The following is a 17,348-nucleotide window of genomic DNA, read 5'->3' as shown; positions in this document are numbered from 1 at the left end:
TTAGTGATTATTGCATGAACTTATGACTTGCCTCCTTATTTGGACTATAAGCTCCTACAGGTTATGAACTATGTACATTTACTTGTGAAATCTAAAGTATTCCCAGCGCAGTTCTGGGCCACTGAAAGGTGTTTAAAGTGAGTAACAATGTGTTATTTGGGCTCTGGCACATATATTTGCTCAGAGTAGGAACCAACTTGAACCATCTAGGATGAATCTGGTTTTGGTCTTTCTCCATGAAAAGCATTAATGACATTTTGTGTTTTGCTCTGTCATTAATTTTTAAGGTGCTCAGAAAATCATTTTTGGTTTGCATGTGAGAAAACATGAGTCATTTTTGTTATGAATAATTTAGGATACTCAGGGATATTCTATTTCTGGGTAAAATAGTTAAAAATAGGATTTTCACGTGCATGCGTGATACATATTTTTTTAAAAAGCATCTTCTTGAAAGATTGTAGTAAAGTCAGTCATTCAAATAGTTTTCTCTCCAGACCCAAAAATGCTAGGGCATTGCCAGCTTTGAGTTTATCCTGAAAAAGAAGAGGTTTTATTTTTAATGCATTATTTAATGGTTGTTTTTAAGTACTTTATTGAGTGTCTTTATCAGGTTTTTAAAAAAAATCAAATCCTCAATGTGAGAGAAAAATATTAGCAGGTTAAACAATGAAGCTCTTACCAAAATCCTCATGACCTATTTTTGGCCACACTATTTGAAATCTGTCTTTGAAACTTGGTAGTAGGAGGAAAGGAGGAAATTATAAGGTGGAGAGCCCTCTTAGGAAAATGCTCTTTGAAAACTCCTAAAGTTTTCAAAGATTTTAAAAACATATTAGAGGCAAAACAGAGAAAACATACAGTTTAGGACTGTGGGACAGAAGAGCTGGTGACAGTACTCGGAAGTCATGTAGCCACCCCTCAGCTTCTAGGCACAGGTATTGATTTTTTTTGCATTCTCCCTCCCCCACAAGGTAAACTCTTTCAGGGCAAGAAAGGGGAAATAGATTGAGAGTTTCAGAATGTTGTACAAATATGTACATTTATTTATTTAACATGAGAAAAGGACTGCCAAATTTTCCCTTACCTTCTCTCCACCTATAAACTAGATCAACTTTACAGGAAGAACTCCTGTGATTTTAGAGGTAACTTTGTAAGACCCTAATTGATAGATATCCAATTTGCAAAGGTCAGGCATTCAGCTGAGGATGGAAGGAAACATGTATAGTATTGTATAACATCCATACCATTAATGTATATCTACATATCATGATCATTTCAGAGCTCAAAATTCAAAATTATAAAATGGATGCTATCTTCTGAGGGCTATCTTTTTTTGGGTAATGGAATCTATTTTTATTTACTTACTTTGCAACAGCTTTATTGAGATATAGTTAGTTCACTTACCATACAATTTACCCATTAAAGTGTATAGTTGGTGATATTTAGTATGTTCACAGAGTTGTTCAGCCATCAGTTTCTTGTCTGTTATTCCAGAGATATTTTATGCACATATAAGCAAATACTTATATTTAGGTATAAATATATTCTTTTTTTCACAATAGGATAGTATACTATACGCAAGTGGAAATATGCTATACTATACTGTACTTTAAAAAGCACCTTGCTTTTTAAACTTAATATACCTTGGAAATAGATTTTTAGTGTTTTTATGGATGTATAGATTCCATTTTGTGTATATATTATTACATACGTAACTATTCTCCTATAGACTGTTTTCAGTCTTTTATTACAGACAATGTTGCAATGAGTAATGTTGTACAAACTGTCATTTTGAACTTGTGACAGTATAAAACTTTTATGTTATTTTAAAGCTTGAAAATGATAAGCACACAAAATTAAATGATGAGGCATAAAATAATTATTATTCCATTGAACTCTTAATCAGGAGACTTGGGGGTATCTGGTTTCAGTTTAATTTATATTAATTTTATGGCAAGTTTTTTATTTTCAAACTCTATTGTAAAAAAAGTAAAAAGATATCTTATTATGGCTTTCTACTTTAACAAGAAAATATTTAACAATTCAAGACTTTAAGTGTCTTAAGGTAGGTAAGTGCCAAAGGGGAGACTTCCTGTATAAAAGCAGTCTGAGGGTTCCCAGTTCATAACTTGCAACCAGTAAACATCATAATGGATTTTCTTGGCATCTATAAATGTGCTTTAAGCCTACTGAAAAGATTTGATGAGTTTAATCCTTAATGATTAGAGCAGAGAATTAGAGACAAAGAGAACTTTTGTATTCTACTGTAGAAGAGAGCCAAGAATTATACAAAAGGATTATGACTAAGACTTTTGTAAGATTTGTTAAGAGTTTATATATCCACATTTTTTTGTGTGTGTGGCCATCTCTGACTCCTGGTAGTGATTGGTGGTGAAGCCCTCAGGAAGAACTTGTTTTGTTAGAAGGTGAGGGTGGGATGGAAAAAGTATGGCAAGGGAGAGGGAATCTGAGGACAATGCATCTCATTTTAACTCTTCTTGGTTCAGGAGCCTAGGGGGTAGACTAGGCATTGGCAGCATTATGGCACATTTACCTACCCTAAAAGTCAAATGCCAAAAGAAAAAAAATCTACTTACTTGAGGTCCTTGGGTTCTTTTTAATCAAGAATTTAGTATGAGTATTCAAACTATTAGAATATTATAATTTTTTTAGATTGGCAGATTTGTAACAGACATATTAAGTGAAAAAATATAGACTTTTTAAAAATTATTCATCTAACATGCGAACAGAAACATATTATTATGATATGCTTCTTTGCAGTTTTCTTCCTGACCTTCATGAATGTACTAGGCTGTCTTTCAACTTTTTAACTTTTTTTTGTCCTTTAATAGTTCAGCTATGTCTGGTGATCTAGTAACAATTCTAGGAATATTAAGTGTAATGAATCCCTGTTCTTTGTTATCACACATGAAAGTCCTCTGAAACCAAGCACTTTTACAGCAGGAAAACAGAAAGAAATCCTTGACATAAAAGGCATATACCTTTGTTTCCGCATCAAATTCTTCCATGGATTCTATCAGTTTTCCAGGTTCCAGCTCACCTAGTGGAAAGGGGTAATCAGTCCCCAAGATGACTTTATCCTGAAAAAAGGAAATATATTTATTGATAATTCTTAGAACATCAAAGAACCTCCTATAAACTTAATTATAGTTAATTATTACAAGCATTGTATGGTAAAATTTAAAATTTCTTCCTGATTAATAGAAACACTCATCTAAAATTTTTATAATTTAATGGATTCAAAACTTACTCTGATATTTTCTCCAGCAGGTGTCACTATGAGGTCTCCTAAAAGTGCAATTCAGCCCCTATTTTTCCCCGACCTTTTTTGTTTTCAATAACTGAAATAAAGAACATTCAAATATAAGAAGCAGGCATTTGTTTAATAAAACATGCTGATGTCTTCAAATGAAATTAAGGATTCTGTATTTCTTAGAATGATACATTGCAATTGATATCACAGTTTTTAAAAACATACTAATTAGAGTTGAAAGGAAAAAAATGAAAAAGAAAAACAAAAACCCAATTGGATGAAAAGAAAACAACTCACAAACAATTCCTATCTCTATAAACTGGATGATTGTCTGTTTTTTGAATGGTGTAGCTTCAAATTTCCATTTGACATGCTGTACATCAAAGCCATGGACTTAACCATCAACAAATATATAAATCAGTATGTCAGACAGTGTTCTGTAATCTAGATTACCCTGATCAACAAAAGAGAAATGGCCCATGTCCTCAGGGAACTCATAATCTAATGAGGACAGTAAACCAATAATGACAGTTTATCAAAATAAAATACAGAAAATATTTTCAACCAGAAATTTACCTTCTAGAAACATATCCTACTTGTACACATGTAATAGAAATATATAAGTAAAATTAATTGCAACATTATTCATAGCAGCAGAGTACTAGCAAACTAAATTACGGCAAATCCAAAGCCCAAAAGGAACCAGGGATACTTATATATACTGAAATAGAATAATCACCAAGTTATATTATAAAGAATGTTCTTGAAGTGTCATTGTAGGGGGGAAAAGTCTAGGACAATGTATTTGCTATGCTCATGTTTCTGTTAATGAGAGACCTATAGATACATGAATACATGTTTATATTTATACAGTCTATTTTAGGAATGAGACCCAAGAAACAAATAACATTATTTGCTTCCAGGAAAGAAGACTAGGATTTGGGGTTGCAGCCAACATCTTTTCTGAGGCATATTTCACATACTACAAAATTTACCTTTTTAACGTGTACAGTTCAGTGGGCTTTAGTAATATTCATGATTTTTTGTAATCATTCCCACTATCTAATACCAGAACATTTTTATCAGCCCCAAAGTAAACCCATTCTCTTAGTTGGCACTTCCCATTACCTCCTCCCTCCAGACCCTGGAAAGCACTAATTTGTCCTCTGTGTTTATAGAATTGCCTATTCTGGACATTTCATAAAAATTAAATGTAATGTGTTGCTTTCTTTCATTTAGGCTGAATAATATTCCAATGTTTAGATATCCCAAATTTCATTGACCCACACATCAGATGATTGACATTTGGGTTGTTTCTATCTACTTTTTGGCTATTATGATAATGCTGCTCTGAAAATTTGTGTACAAGTTTTTGTATGAACTTATGTTAATTTATCCTAGATATATATCTGATGTGCACTCCAGCCCATGGGGTCCGGGTGTTGTGGCTGTGATGAACAAATTCACACAGACTACAGAAGTCCTGTGGAGAAAAAGGGATGGCATGGCCACTCTCTAAGTGAGAGAGAGGGTCCCACCCTTGCCTGGACAGGCTTTTATTGCTTTTCTGGGCATATTATGCCTAGGAGGGTCCTCATTTACTATGCACAGGTTCACTTTAGGTGGTTACCTTTTACAGAAAACAAAGGAAAGGATGTTGCTAATTACGTCAAAGGAGGAGGATATTTGCAAATGCAAAGGGAAAAGTGGTTGAACTCGTTACATTGGTCCTTGGGAGGTTTAGCATAGATTTTAGGAAGTTACTTTAAAGATATGCAATAAACATTTTCTGCCTCAATTCAGGGTGAGGGAGTTTTACTAAAAGCAAACCTCAAAGCAGCCTAGGTACAATGCAGGCCTGATTCCACAGGAGAGAACCTATCTGTGGGCATGGGCCCTGTGTGCTGACCTTGCTCCTCATCAGTTTTCTGAATCAGGGGCTGGACTACAATTCCCCACTGCCATGCTGAATGGTCCCCTATAAATATCTAGCAGTGGAATTGCTGTGTCACATGGTAAAGCCATGTTTGACATTTTTAGGAACTAATTTTCACAGTGCTGCAGATTCTACATTCCTACCAGCAAAGTATGAGGGTTCTAATTTCTCCAAATTCTAACCACACTTCTTGTTGTCCATCTTTTTTATTATGGCCATCATAGTGGGTGTGAAGTGATAACTCATAGATTTCATTTGCATTTATCTAATGACTAAGCTAAACATTTGTTCAATGTGCTCATTGGTCATTTCTGTGTCTTTGGAGAAATATATCTATTCATATCCCTGGGTTTATTTAAGCCCATGTGTTTTGTTTTGTTGGTTATAGTTGTAAGAGTTTATATTTTCTGAATACTAGAGACTTATCAGGTACATGATTTACAAGCACTTTCTTCATTCTGTGGGTTCTCCTTCTACTTTATTGGTTGTGTCTTTTGAAGTAGTTTCTTTGGCTGCTATGGTTTTGGTATGATATTTAAAAATCATTGCCTAATTAAAGGCCACAATAATTTACAACTATGTTTTTTAAGAGTTTGTAGTTTTGCTCTTCTACTTAGGTCTTTGATCCTAACAACATATGAAAATTCTAGGAGTTCTGGCCAAGATGGAGGCGTAGGTAGAAACGCTTTGCTTCCTTGCACAACAAAAAGAAGGACAACAACCAATTTTCAAACAATAAATAACCAGAAGTGCCAGAAAAATCAAACTGCATAGAACTCTGATAACCAAAGAGTTAAACATTCACATAGCCCTGATTGATGTGGTTCAGTGGATTGAGCACTGGCCTGCTACCCAAAGGGTCGATGGTTTGATTCCCAGTTAGGGCACATGCCTCGGTTGCGGGCCAGGTTCCCTGGTGCAGCTGCACAGGAGGCAACCACATGTTGATGTTTCTCTCCCTCTCTTTCTCCCTTCCTTCCCCTCTGTCTAAAAATACATAAATAAAATCTATAAAATAAAAAAACCACATTTATTAAAAAAAATATTCACCCTGACCAGTAGGAAAGGTGGAGACGGGCAGCTAAACCGAGAGGATGCTCGTGGCAAGGTGGTGGATCGTGCGGGCATGGCTGGGCTGGCTGAATGGGAAATTAACAATTCAAAGCTAGCTGTAAAATTCTGTGGGGGTTGCAACAGTTGGGGAAACTCCCAGTCTAACAGGAGAGTTTGTTGGAAAGTAGGGATGGAGCTGAGCAAGTAAGCAGCATTGCTCCCTCTCTGACCCCTCCCCCACAGACAATGCCACAATGCAGCAAAAAGGGTAGCCCCACCCTGGTGAATACCTAAGGCTATGCCCCTTTACAATATAACAGGCTCGCTGAGACAAAGAAATGTGGTCCAAATAAAAGATAAAAAATTCTGATGAGACAGACAACCTATCTGATGAAGAGTTCAAAACACTGGTAATCAGGATGCTCACAGAAATGATTGAGCTTAGTCACAAAATGAAGGAAGAAATGAGGGCTACCCAAAGTGAAATAAAGCAAAGTATACAGGGAACCAACAGTGAAGGGAAGGAAACTGGGACTCAAATACTGATTTGGAAAAAAAGGAAGAAATAAACATCCAACTGGAACAGAATGAAGAAATAAGAATTCAGACTTCCGCCAAGATTGAGGCATAGGTGGAGACGCCGTGCTTCCTCACACAATGAACTTTAGAGACAACTAAATATTAGCAATAGAAAACACAGCCAGAACACAGAAAATTGAACTTTTCGGAAGTCTGATAACAACAAATTCTTCAGCCTGACTGGTAAGAGGGGCGAAACCAGCAGCTGGAGGAGTGGGGTTGCACAGGAAAACTCCATCAGATGGACTCAGGCACGCGGAATCCAGGCGCAGGGTTGGAACTGGTGGGCAACTCAGTGAGCGACCGCGGGGAAGCAGCAAGAGAGCAGGGCTGCAGGTTGACTGTGGTCTCGCATCCGTGCGTGGATAGACAAGCGAGGGAGTGGGCGATTGGACGAGACCCAGCAGGCCCCAGTGGCGAGCGGCAGCAGAGGGCGCCACCATCTCCCCGCTCTGACCCTGCCTCTACATACAGTGTCATAACCCAGCCACGTAAGTGGCCCTTCCCTGGTGAGCCACCTGAGGCTCTGCTCCTCACCCAGCAGCTAGAAACAGCAGAGGGGGCCGCCATTTCCCCGCTCTGACCACGCCCCCACATACAGCGTCACAACCCAGCAACCTGGGAGTCCAAGGCTCCCCTCCTCATACTTAACGGGCGCGAACAGAACAAAAATGGCTCAAGAAGATGTCAAAGCCCCAGAGCCTATAAATCTAAGCAATGAAGAAATAGCAAAACTCTCAGACGCACAGTTTAAAACACTGGTGATCAGGATCCTCACAGAACTGGTTGATTATAGCCACAAATTAGACAAACATATGAAGGTGAAACTAATTGAAATGAATGGAATTACACAGGAAGTCAATAGCGATGAAAAGGAAACTGGGACTCAAATCAATGGAGTGGACCAGAAGAAAGCAAATAATGGCCAAACAGAAAAGAGTGAAGAAGCAAGAATTCAAAAAAATGAGGAGAGGCTTAGGAACCTCCAGGACATCTTTAAACGTTCCAACATCCGAATTATAGGGGTACCAGAAGGGGGAAAGGAACAGCCACCAGTGGAAAACTTATTTGAACAAATAATAAAGGAGAATTTCCCCAATCTAGCAAAGGAAATAGACTTCCAGGAAATCCAGGAAGCTCAGAGAGTCTCAAAGAAGTTGGACCCAAGAAGAAACACACTAAGGCACATCATCATTACATTAGCCAAGATTAAAATGAAGGAGAGAATCCTAGAAGCAGCAAGAGCTAAGGGGACAGTCACCTACAAAGGAGTCCCCATCAGACTGTCAGCAGATTTCTCAAGAGACCTTACAGGCAAGAAGGGGCTGGAAAGAGGTATTCCAAATCATGGAATCCAAAGACCTACAACCAAGATTGCTCTATCCAGCAAAACTTTCATTTAGAATGGAAGGACAGATAAAGTGCTTCTCAGATAAGATCAAATTCAAGGAGTTCATCATCACCAAGCCCTTATTATATGAAATGCTAAAGGGACTTACTTAAGAAAAAGAAGTTAAAAAAAAAACCATAACAGTGTAAGGACAGCAAACTCACAGTTATTAAGAACCACACCTAAAACAAAAGCAAACTAAAAGGACAGCTAGATCAGGAGTGGAAACATAGAAATAAAGATCTCAAGGAGGGTTAGCAACAGGGGAGTGGGAGGAGGAGAAGGGGGAGAAGGTACAGAAAATAAGTAGCATAGACAGTAGATAGAAAATAGATGGGGGGCAAGAATAGTATGGGAAATACAGAACCTAAAGAACTTGAGACACATGGTCATAAACTAAAGGGGGGTAATGGTGGGGATGGGGGGGTAGGGTGGAGGGGAATGAAGGGGGGAATAGAACAACTGTAACGGCATAATCAATAAAAATAAATAAATAACAAAAAAGAATTCAAAAAAATTAGGAGAAGCTTAGGAACCCTTGGGACATTTTAAGCAATGGAATATCTGAATCATAGGGGTGCCAGAAGGAGAAGAGGAAGAGCAAGACATTGAAAACTTATTTGAACAAATAAGAAAAATTTCTTCTATCTGGCCAAGGACATAGACTTCCAGAAAGCCCAGAGAGTCCCAAAGAAATTGGATCCAAGGTGAAGCACACCAAGGCATATCATCATTAAATTATCCAAGATATAAAGGAGAGAATCTTAAAATCAGCAAGAGGAAAACAGACAGTTACCTACATAGGTGTGCTCATAAGACTATCAGCTCATTTCTTAAAAGAAACCTTACAAGCAAGAAGGGGCTGGAAAGAAGTATTCAAGGTCATGAAAGGCAAGGAGCTATATCCAGCAAAGCTTTCATTTAGAAATGGGCAGATAAAGTGCTTCTCAGATAAGATCAAATTCAAGGAGTCTATCATCAACAAGCCTTTATTATATGAAATGTTAAAGGGACTTATCTAAGAAATAGAAGATAAAAATACTATGCACAGTAAAATGACAACAAACTCATAACTATCAACAACTAAACCTAAAAAACAAAAACAAAACTAAGCAAGCAACTAGAACAGGAACAGAATAACAGAAATGGAGATCACATGGAGGGTTTTCAGTGCAGAGAGGAAAGGGAAGAATGGGGGGGGAAGGTACAGGGAGTAAGAAGCATAATCAGTAGGCATGAAATAGACAGGGAGAGTATAGGAAGAACAGTATTGGAAACAGAGAAGCTAAAGAACTTACATGTACAACCCATAGACATAAGAGGGGGATGCTGGAGGATGGGTGGTTGCAGGGTGGAGGGGGAAAAAGAGAAACAAAAATTAGGAAAACTGTAATAGCCTAATCAATAAAATATACTTTTAAAAAAGAAAAAAGTTTTAGTTGCTCCACAATCTTCCCAACGGAGTTTTTCATCTTTTTGTGTTTGGCCACTCCAGTGATGGCTGGTGGTTCCTTATTTTGGTTTAAAATTGCATTTCTGTGATGAACTAATTATGTGGAGCATCTTTGCTTATTTTTTTTACCATTAAAAAAACATATTTCCTTGTGGTTTCTTCTCTTTTTTTCCTTCAAGTTCTAGTGAAATATAATTGACACATAACACTGCATTCCCTTCTTATCTTTCGGGAATGCATTCCAAGACACCCCATCTCCTGCCTTAAACTGCAAATAGTACCAAACCCTATATATATTTTCTTTTTCCTATACATCCTACACATGATATAGTTTAACTTAGACACAGTAAGAGATCAGCAACAATAACTAGTAATAACATAACAATTATGGGAATATACTGTAAAAAAGTTATATGAATGTGATCTCTTTCAAAGTATCTTATTGTATGTACAGCATGGATTCTCTGGAAGGGATGGAGCAGGATGGCATGAAATTTCATCCTGTTTCTCTTTACTGTGTGCAGTTTAAAACCTATGAATTGCTTATTTCTGAATTTTTCATTTAATATTTTGAGCAACTGAAACTGTGTAAAGTGAAACTGATGATAAGAGGGACTACTGTGTGTATATTGAGAAATGATCACGACGATAAGCTTAATTGACATACATCACCTCACGGAGTAAAAAAAAATGTTCATGTGATGAGAGCTTTTAAGACTTACTTTCTTAACAACTTTCACATAGACAACACAGTATTGTTAACTACAGTAACCATGCTGTACATTACATCCTTAGAATTTATCTTATGGTTGGAATTTGTACCTTTTTTGATTAAAAAATTTTTAATGTTTTCTATTGATTATACTATTACAGTTGTCCCATTTCCCCACTTTATACCCCTCTGCCCTGTACACCCCCTCCCAACAGCATTACCCCCCCCTTTAATTCATGTCGATGGGTCATACATATAATTTCTTTGGCTTCTACATTTCCTATACTATTCTTAACCTCCCCTTGTCTATTTTCTTCCTACCATTTATGCTTCTTATTCCCTGTATCTTTTCCTGTATTCATCCCCAACCACCTCCCTGCTGATAACCCTCCATGTGATCTTTATTTCTGTTATTCTGTTCCTGTTCTAGCTGCTTGCTTAGTTTGTTTTTGTTTTTGATTCAGTTGTTGATAGTTACGAGTTTATTGTCTTTGTACTGTTCAAATTTTTTATCTTCTATTTCTTAGATATGTCCCTTTAACATTTCATATAATAAAGGCTTGGTGATGATGAACTCCTTGAACTTGACCTTATCTGGGAAGCACTTTATCTGCCCTTACATTCTAAATGAAAGCTTTGCTGGATAGAGCAATCTCGGATGTAGGTCCTTGCCTTTCATGACTTTGAATACTTCTTTCCAGCCCCTTCTTGCCTGTATGGTTTCTTTTGAGAAATCAGTTGATAGTCTAATGGGAGCTCCTTTGTAGGTAACTGTCTCCTTTTCTCTTGCTGCTTTTAAGATTCTCTCCTTATCTTTAATATTGGGTAATATAATTATGATGTCCCTTGGTGTGTACTTCCTTGAGTCCAACTTCTTTGGGACTCTGAGCTTCCTGGACTTCTGGAAGTCTATATCCTTTACTAGATTGGGGAAGTTATCCATTATTTTTTCAAATAAGTTTTCAATTTGTTGCTCTTCCTCTTCTCCTTCTGGCACCCCTATGATTCAGATGTTGGAATGTTTAAAGTAGTCCTGGAGGTTCCTAAGCCTCTACTCTTTTTTTGGATTCTTATTCCTTCATTCTGTTCTGGTTCAATGTTTATTTCTTCCTTCTTCTCCAAACCATTGATTTGAATCTCAGTTTCCTTCCCTTCACTGTTGGTTACCAGTACATTTTTCTTTATTTCACTTTTCATAGCCTTCATTTTTTCCCTCTATTTTGTGATGATATTCAACCACTTCTGTGAGCATCCTGGTTACCAGTGTTTTGAACTGTGCATCTGATAGGTTGGCTATCTGTTCATCAGTTAGTTGTATTTTTTTCTGGAGCTTTTATCTATTCTGTTATTTGGGCCTTTTTTTGGGGGGGGGGTCTCGGCACACTCATTATGTAGTAAGGAGCAGAGCCTTAGGTATTCACCAGGGTGGCACAACCCTTGTATGGCACTGTATGTGGGGGATGGGTCAGAGAGGGAGCAGTGCTGCTTGTTCAGTCCTTTGCCAGCTTTCAGCAACTTCCCCAGCTACCCATAAGCAAATTGGCCCTTCTGGTGCCAATTCCCAGGTGGGTGGTTTTGTGTACATTCTAGGTCCCTGTGGGTCTCTCCAATGAACTGTCCTGTGAGGCTGAGAGTTTCCCCTGCCACCTCAACCATCACAGATTTTTTCAGTTAAAGGTTTTGAGGCTTTTCCTGTACTAGAACCCTAGGTTGAGGAATCTGGCTCGCTCCCCGGTTGTTCCACCCAGTTTATCTGCAAGCCATTGTGGGATGGCCCATTCTGCCAGCCACCGCCTCACTCACCCAAGTCCTCCAGTTGCCGCTGTCTTGCCACAAATCCTCTCTGCCTGGCTGCCAATCTCTACCCCTCTCACTAATATGGATGAATATTTCCTCTTTAACTCTTTGGTTGTGGGACTTCCATAGAGTTCTGTCAGTTCTGGGTGTTTTGTTTTTGTTTTAAATTTGTTATTGTCCTTCTTTTGGTTGTTGGAGGAGGCACAGTGTGCCTACCTATGCCTCCATCTTGGCCAGAAGTCAAAAGTTTGTACCTTTTGACTGTCTTTACCCATATTCCCCTGCATCTTTAAACATGTTTTTGGCCAGTAGTGTATCTTTTGGAAACTGGCTATTTAAGTCTCATTCATTTTTAAATTGGGTTATTTGTCCTTTTATTATTGAATTATAGCAGTTCTTTATTGTGTATATAATTCCTTTCTCATATATATGTTTTGTGATGTTTTCTATCTCATGTGGCTTGCCTATTCATTTAACTAATTATTTCTATGATGAACTAAATTATTGAAGTTGGTGAAGTATAATGTGTTAATTTTGTTAAATGTTTATTACTTTCTGTGTCCTGTCCCAAAAAATTTTTGTTGGCTCTCAGGTTGAGAATATATTCTCTTACATCTTCCTCTCAAGGCTTTATAGTTTCAGGTTTAATGTTTATGTGCATGATCATTCTCAAATTCACTTTTTGAGGCTGACAGCTGTCTGGCAGGTTGGTTGGGGGTGCTGAGGGGTGTGTAGGGATTCAGTAAAAGAAAAAAAGAGAAAAAACTCATGGACAGGGACAACAGTATGGTGATTGCCAGGGCAGTGGGGGAGGGGTTGTGGAGGAGGGTATAGGGTATAAATGGTGATGGAAGAAGACTTGACTTGGGGTGGTAAACACACAATACAGTGTATAGATTATGTGTTGTGGAATTGTGTAGTAAAATATTTTAAAACAAATAAATAAATATAAGGAATTAAGCCTTTCTTGTCCTCTCAGAACTTATGTTTTTCAGAATTTTTAATTTTATTACTTATGATATTATTTTGGCTAAGTACATAAATCCTGTTTTTGAAATGTATCTTGCAGGGCCTGCTCTCCTGCTCCTCATGCTTTGGACTCCCTATGGCTGGATGAAGCATGGCTCTTTTCCTTGCTCCAGCTGAGAGATCTGAGCTGATTTGGAAGTGGGTGAGGTTAGGAAAGCCATAGCCCCATAGTTCTCCATCATCTCATCCCTTTACACGATTCTCTGAGCAGGCACCCAGCTTGCCCATACCTCTTAGTGCAATACACCTCCATGTCCTTAAAAGACACTGATTCCTGGGGCCTAGCTCACTATTGTCATCACCTGAACTTTTTTATATCCTTATTGGGGAAAGGTAAAAGTCTCAGGAACATGGATTCTGGGTTCCTGAGCCTCTTCAGTATTCCAACAAACAAGTTTTGCTCACCATTCCCCAGTCCTTGCAAACCAAACCCTCATGCATTAAAAAACTCAAATGAAGTTTTGTGTGTGGTGTGAAGTAGAGCCAAGGTTCATTTTTTAACCTCTTATGGATAGCTACTTTTTCCAGTATTGTTTATGAAAAGCCTTTCATCAGAGGCATGGACACATGGCACAAAGTGACTGCTATCAGAAGGGAGGAGAGAAGTGGGGCCTGGATGAAAGAAGGTGAAGGGATTAGGCAAAGAACATATATGCATAACCTGTAGACACAGATAGCAGTGTGGTAATGGCAAGAGGAAAGGGGTAGAGGGAGCTGGGTGGAGGTGGGCAAGGTAGGGAAAGCGGACATCTGTAGTAGTGTCAATAATAAAAGGAAAAAAAGAAACATCTTTCCTATACCTATTTAATTGTTTTTGCAACTATGTAAAAAATTAAATTGACCAGGGACATCCAAGATTGCAGAGGAGTAAGTGGAAGTTACAGTAATCTCCTTCCAGGACCAAATTGGAATCACAGCTAAAGTATAGAGAGATCATCTTGAATAACCAATTGAACACTATCCAAATAGAAGCCTTATAACCATGGACAAACAAAAGAAACACTTCACTGCAAAAAGACTGGTAGAGAGTATGGAGGAGGTGCAAGAGAGCTAACCGGGCTCCCACAGGTGTGGCAGCTGAGTTCCAGAGGGATATTTCAGCAGCCAGGGGGTTCCGCCTGAGAAGTGTGTGGTCTCAACCTCAAGCTGGGCTCCCCAGCCTATAGCACTGGAAACCAGATAACATACAGCTGTGAAAGACAGCAGGGATTCCTGTCTGCCAGGGAGAGATTACTAGAGATGACTGGAGCCTCTTAGAGGACCAATGAACAAAATTTTATTTGCAGTCATTTACCCTGGGCTCCAGCAGAGGGAGGTCAGAGTGAACTAGAGATGTGTGAGGAGAGTCTGGGGCTGGTGACTCTGGGGGGAGAACTGAAGGAGCAGCTACCAGGATTCCTCTGCTGAGATATTCCACATTCTTCAGAGGCCATTTTTCTCAGGCAAAACACTCCTCTCCAAGTGGCATTAGCCTGAGAGGAAGCAATAGCCATACCTGCAGGAATTGCTCTGCCCCATCCCGTGAAGCTTGACAGATTTGCTGAGTATAGCTTGAGGCTATATACTGACTAAATTTAATATCTGGGAGTTCTAGACTTAAGCTGACTTTCCTCTGGGCCCAGTAGTGGTAAAAGCTGGCCGTGGTGTACAGCCTGGTTCTTTCTGCACACAAATAGGCCCAACAGAGGGAGCCACATGCAATGGATCACAGATAGCTCCAAATGCATTGCTCTGGGACAGTTAGCAAGTAGCATCTGACGAAGACTTGCACCAGAGTCTTTGCAGATCTACCTAATACATGGAAACAAATACAAAGCAGCAGCCAAAATGGGAAGACAAAGAAACAGACCACAAGTGAAAGAACAAGAGAATTCTCCAGAAGAAGAGCTAGATGAAATGGAGGCAAGCAGTTTATCAGATAGTTCTGAGTAATGGTTATAAGGATACTCAACAGCATGAAAAAAGACAGAAACCATAAAAAAACCCCACTCAGAAACAAAGACTGCAATATCTGAAATAAATACACTGGAAGGTATGAACAGTTGGTTAGATGAAGCAGAGGATCAAATCAATGATTTGGAAAACAAGGTAGAAAAAAAAAAACACAAGGCAGAGCAGCAAAAAGAAAAAAAAATGAGAGCTTAAAGAACATTTTGGACAACAAGAAGCATAACAACATCTACATCATGAGAATACCAGAAGGAGAAGAGAGCAAGCAAGGGATTGAAAATCTATTTGTAGAAAGAATGACAAAAAATTCTCTAATCTGGTGAAGGAAAAAGACACAGAAGTCCAGGAAGTGCAGAGAGTTCCAAACAAGTTGGACCCAAACAGGTGTACACCAAGACACATCATAATTGAAATGACAAGGCTTAAAGGCAAGGAGAACATCTTAAGTGTTACAAGAGAAAAGCAGATAGTTACCCTCAGGGGAGCACCAATTAGACTATCATCTGATTTCTCAATAGAAACATTTCGAGCCAAAAGAGAGTAGTGTGAAAATAGTCAAGGTGGTGAAAAGCAAGGATCTACAACCAAGGTTACTTTGCCCAGCAAGGCTCTCATTTAAAATGGAAGGAGAAATAAGGAAGCTAAAGAAGTTTGTTAACACCAAACCAGTACTGCAACAAATATTAAAGGGCTTGCTTTAGGATAAAGAAAAAAAAGAGAAAGAAAAAAGAGGAAAATAGTCTGACAATAAAATAGCACTGCATACATATCTATCAATAATTACCTTAAATGTAAATGGCTTAAATGCTCCAACCAAAAGACATAGGTTAGCTGAATGAATAAGAAAACAAGACCCATATATGTACTGCCTTCAAGAGACACATCTCAGATTGAAAGATACACACAAACTAAAAGTAAAGAGATAGAAAAAGATACTTCATGCAAATGGAAAGGAAAAGAAAGCTGGGGTAGCAGTACATTTATGACAAAATAGACTTTAAAACAAATGCTATCATAAGAAACAGAAGGACACTATAAAATGATAAAGGGAATAATCAACAAGAGGATATAACCATAGTAAACATTTATGTATTCAACATAGGAGCACCTAAATATGTGAAGCAAGTCTTGATGGACATAAAGGGAGAGATTGACAGAAGTAGAGTCATAGTCTGGGCTTTTAACACCCCATTAATTTCAGTGGATGGATTTCCCATACAGAAAATCAACAATGAGATAGTGGCCTTAAACAACACACTAGATCAAATGGATTTAATGGATATCTTCAGAGCATTTCACCCCAAAGCAGCTGGATGTACCTACTTTTCAAGTGCACAGGGAATATTTTCTAGGATAGAGCACATGTTAAGACACAAAACAAGTCTTAATAAATTTAAGAAGATTGAAATCATATCAAGCATCTTCTTTGATCACAATGCTATGAAACTAGAAATCAATCACAAGAACACTGAAAAACATGCATAGACATAGAAGCTAAAAAACATGTTATTAATCAATGAATGGGTCAACAACAAGATCAAGGAAGAAATCAAAACATAACTTGAAACAAGTGAAAATGAGGACACATCAACCCAAAATTTGTGGGACACTGGGAAAGCAGTTCTAAGAAGGACATTCATAGCATTACAGGCCTATCTCAAAAACAAAAAAAAGCTCAAATAAACAATCTAACTTATAGGAACTTGAAAAAGAACAACTAACAAACTGCAAAGTGAATAGAAGAAAGAAAATAATAAAGAGCAAAAATAAACAAAATACAGCCTAAAAATTAATAAATCCAAGAGCTGATTCTTTAAAAAGATAAACAAGATTGACAAACCCTTAACCAGACTTATCAAAAGAGAGAGAGAGGACCCAAATAAATAAAATCAGAAATGAAGAGGAGAAATAACAATAGACACCAAAGAAATACAAAGGATCATAAGAAAATATTATGAACAACTATATGCCAACAAATTGGACAACCTGAAAAAAATGGATAAATTCCTAGGAATATATAATCTTCAAAAAATCAGGAAGAATCAGAGAATCTGAATAGACAGATTATAACTAGTGAAACTGAAGCAGTAATCAAAAAACTCCCAACCCACCCCCCCCCCGGGAGTAGATGGCTTCATAGGTGAATTTAAGCAAACATTCTGAGAACTAACACCT

At 38.0% G+C, this 17,348-nt stretch overlaps 1 protein-coding gene across 1 annotated transcript in view; it reads right to left on the bottom strand.

The window, feature by feature from the left end:
* Positions 1-267: 267 nt before the first annotated feature.
* ACMSD (aminocarboxymuconate semialdehyde decarboxylase) overlaps positions 268-17,348 on the bottom strand; it is a 68,134-nt gene continuing 51,053 nt past the window's right edge. Inside the window, 2 exon segments of the mRNA XM_053666837.1 lie at positions 268-533; positions 3,003-3,101. Coding sequence (XP_053522812.1) covers positions 471-533; positions 3,003-3,101 — 162 coding nt within the window. The 3' untranslated portion in view covers positions 268-470.

This window comes from Artibeus jamaicensis, unplaced genomic scaffold (genome assembly GCF_021234435.1).
Source record: "Artibeus jamaicensis isolate MK-2021 breed Jamaican fruit bat unplaced genomic scaffold, CSHL_Jam_final contig_1284, whole genome shotgun sequence".
Lineage (NCBI taxonomy): Eukaryota > Metazoa > Chordata > Mammalia > Chiroptera > Phyllostomidae > Artibeus > Artibeus jamaicensis.
The sequence above is the reverse complement of the archived record's forward strand: the minus strand, read 5'-3'. Positions and strand labels throughout refer to the sequence as shown.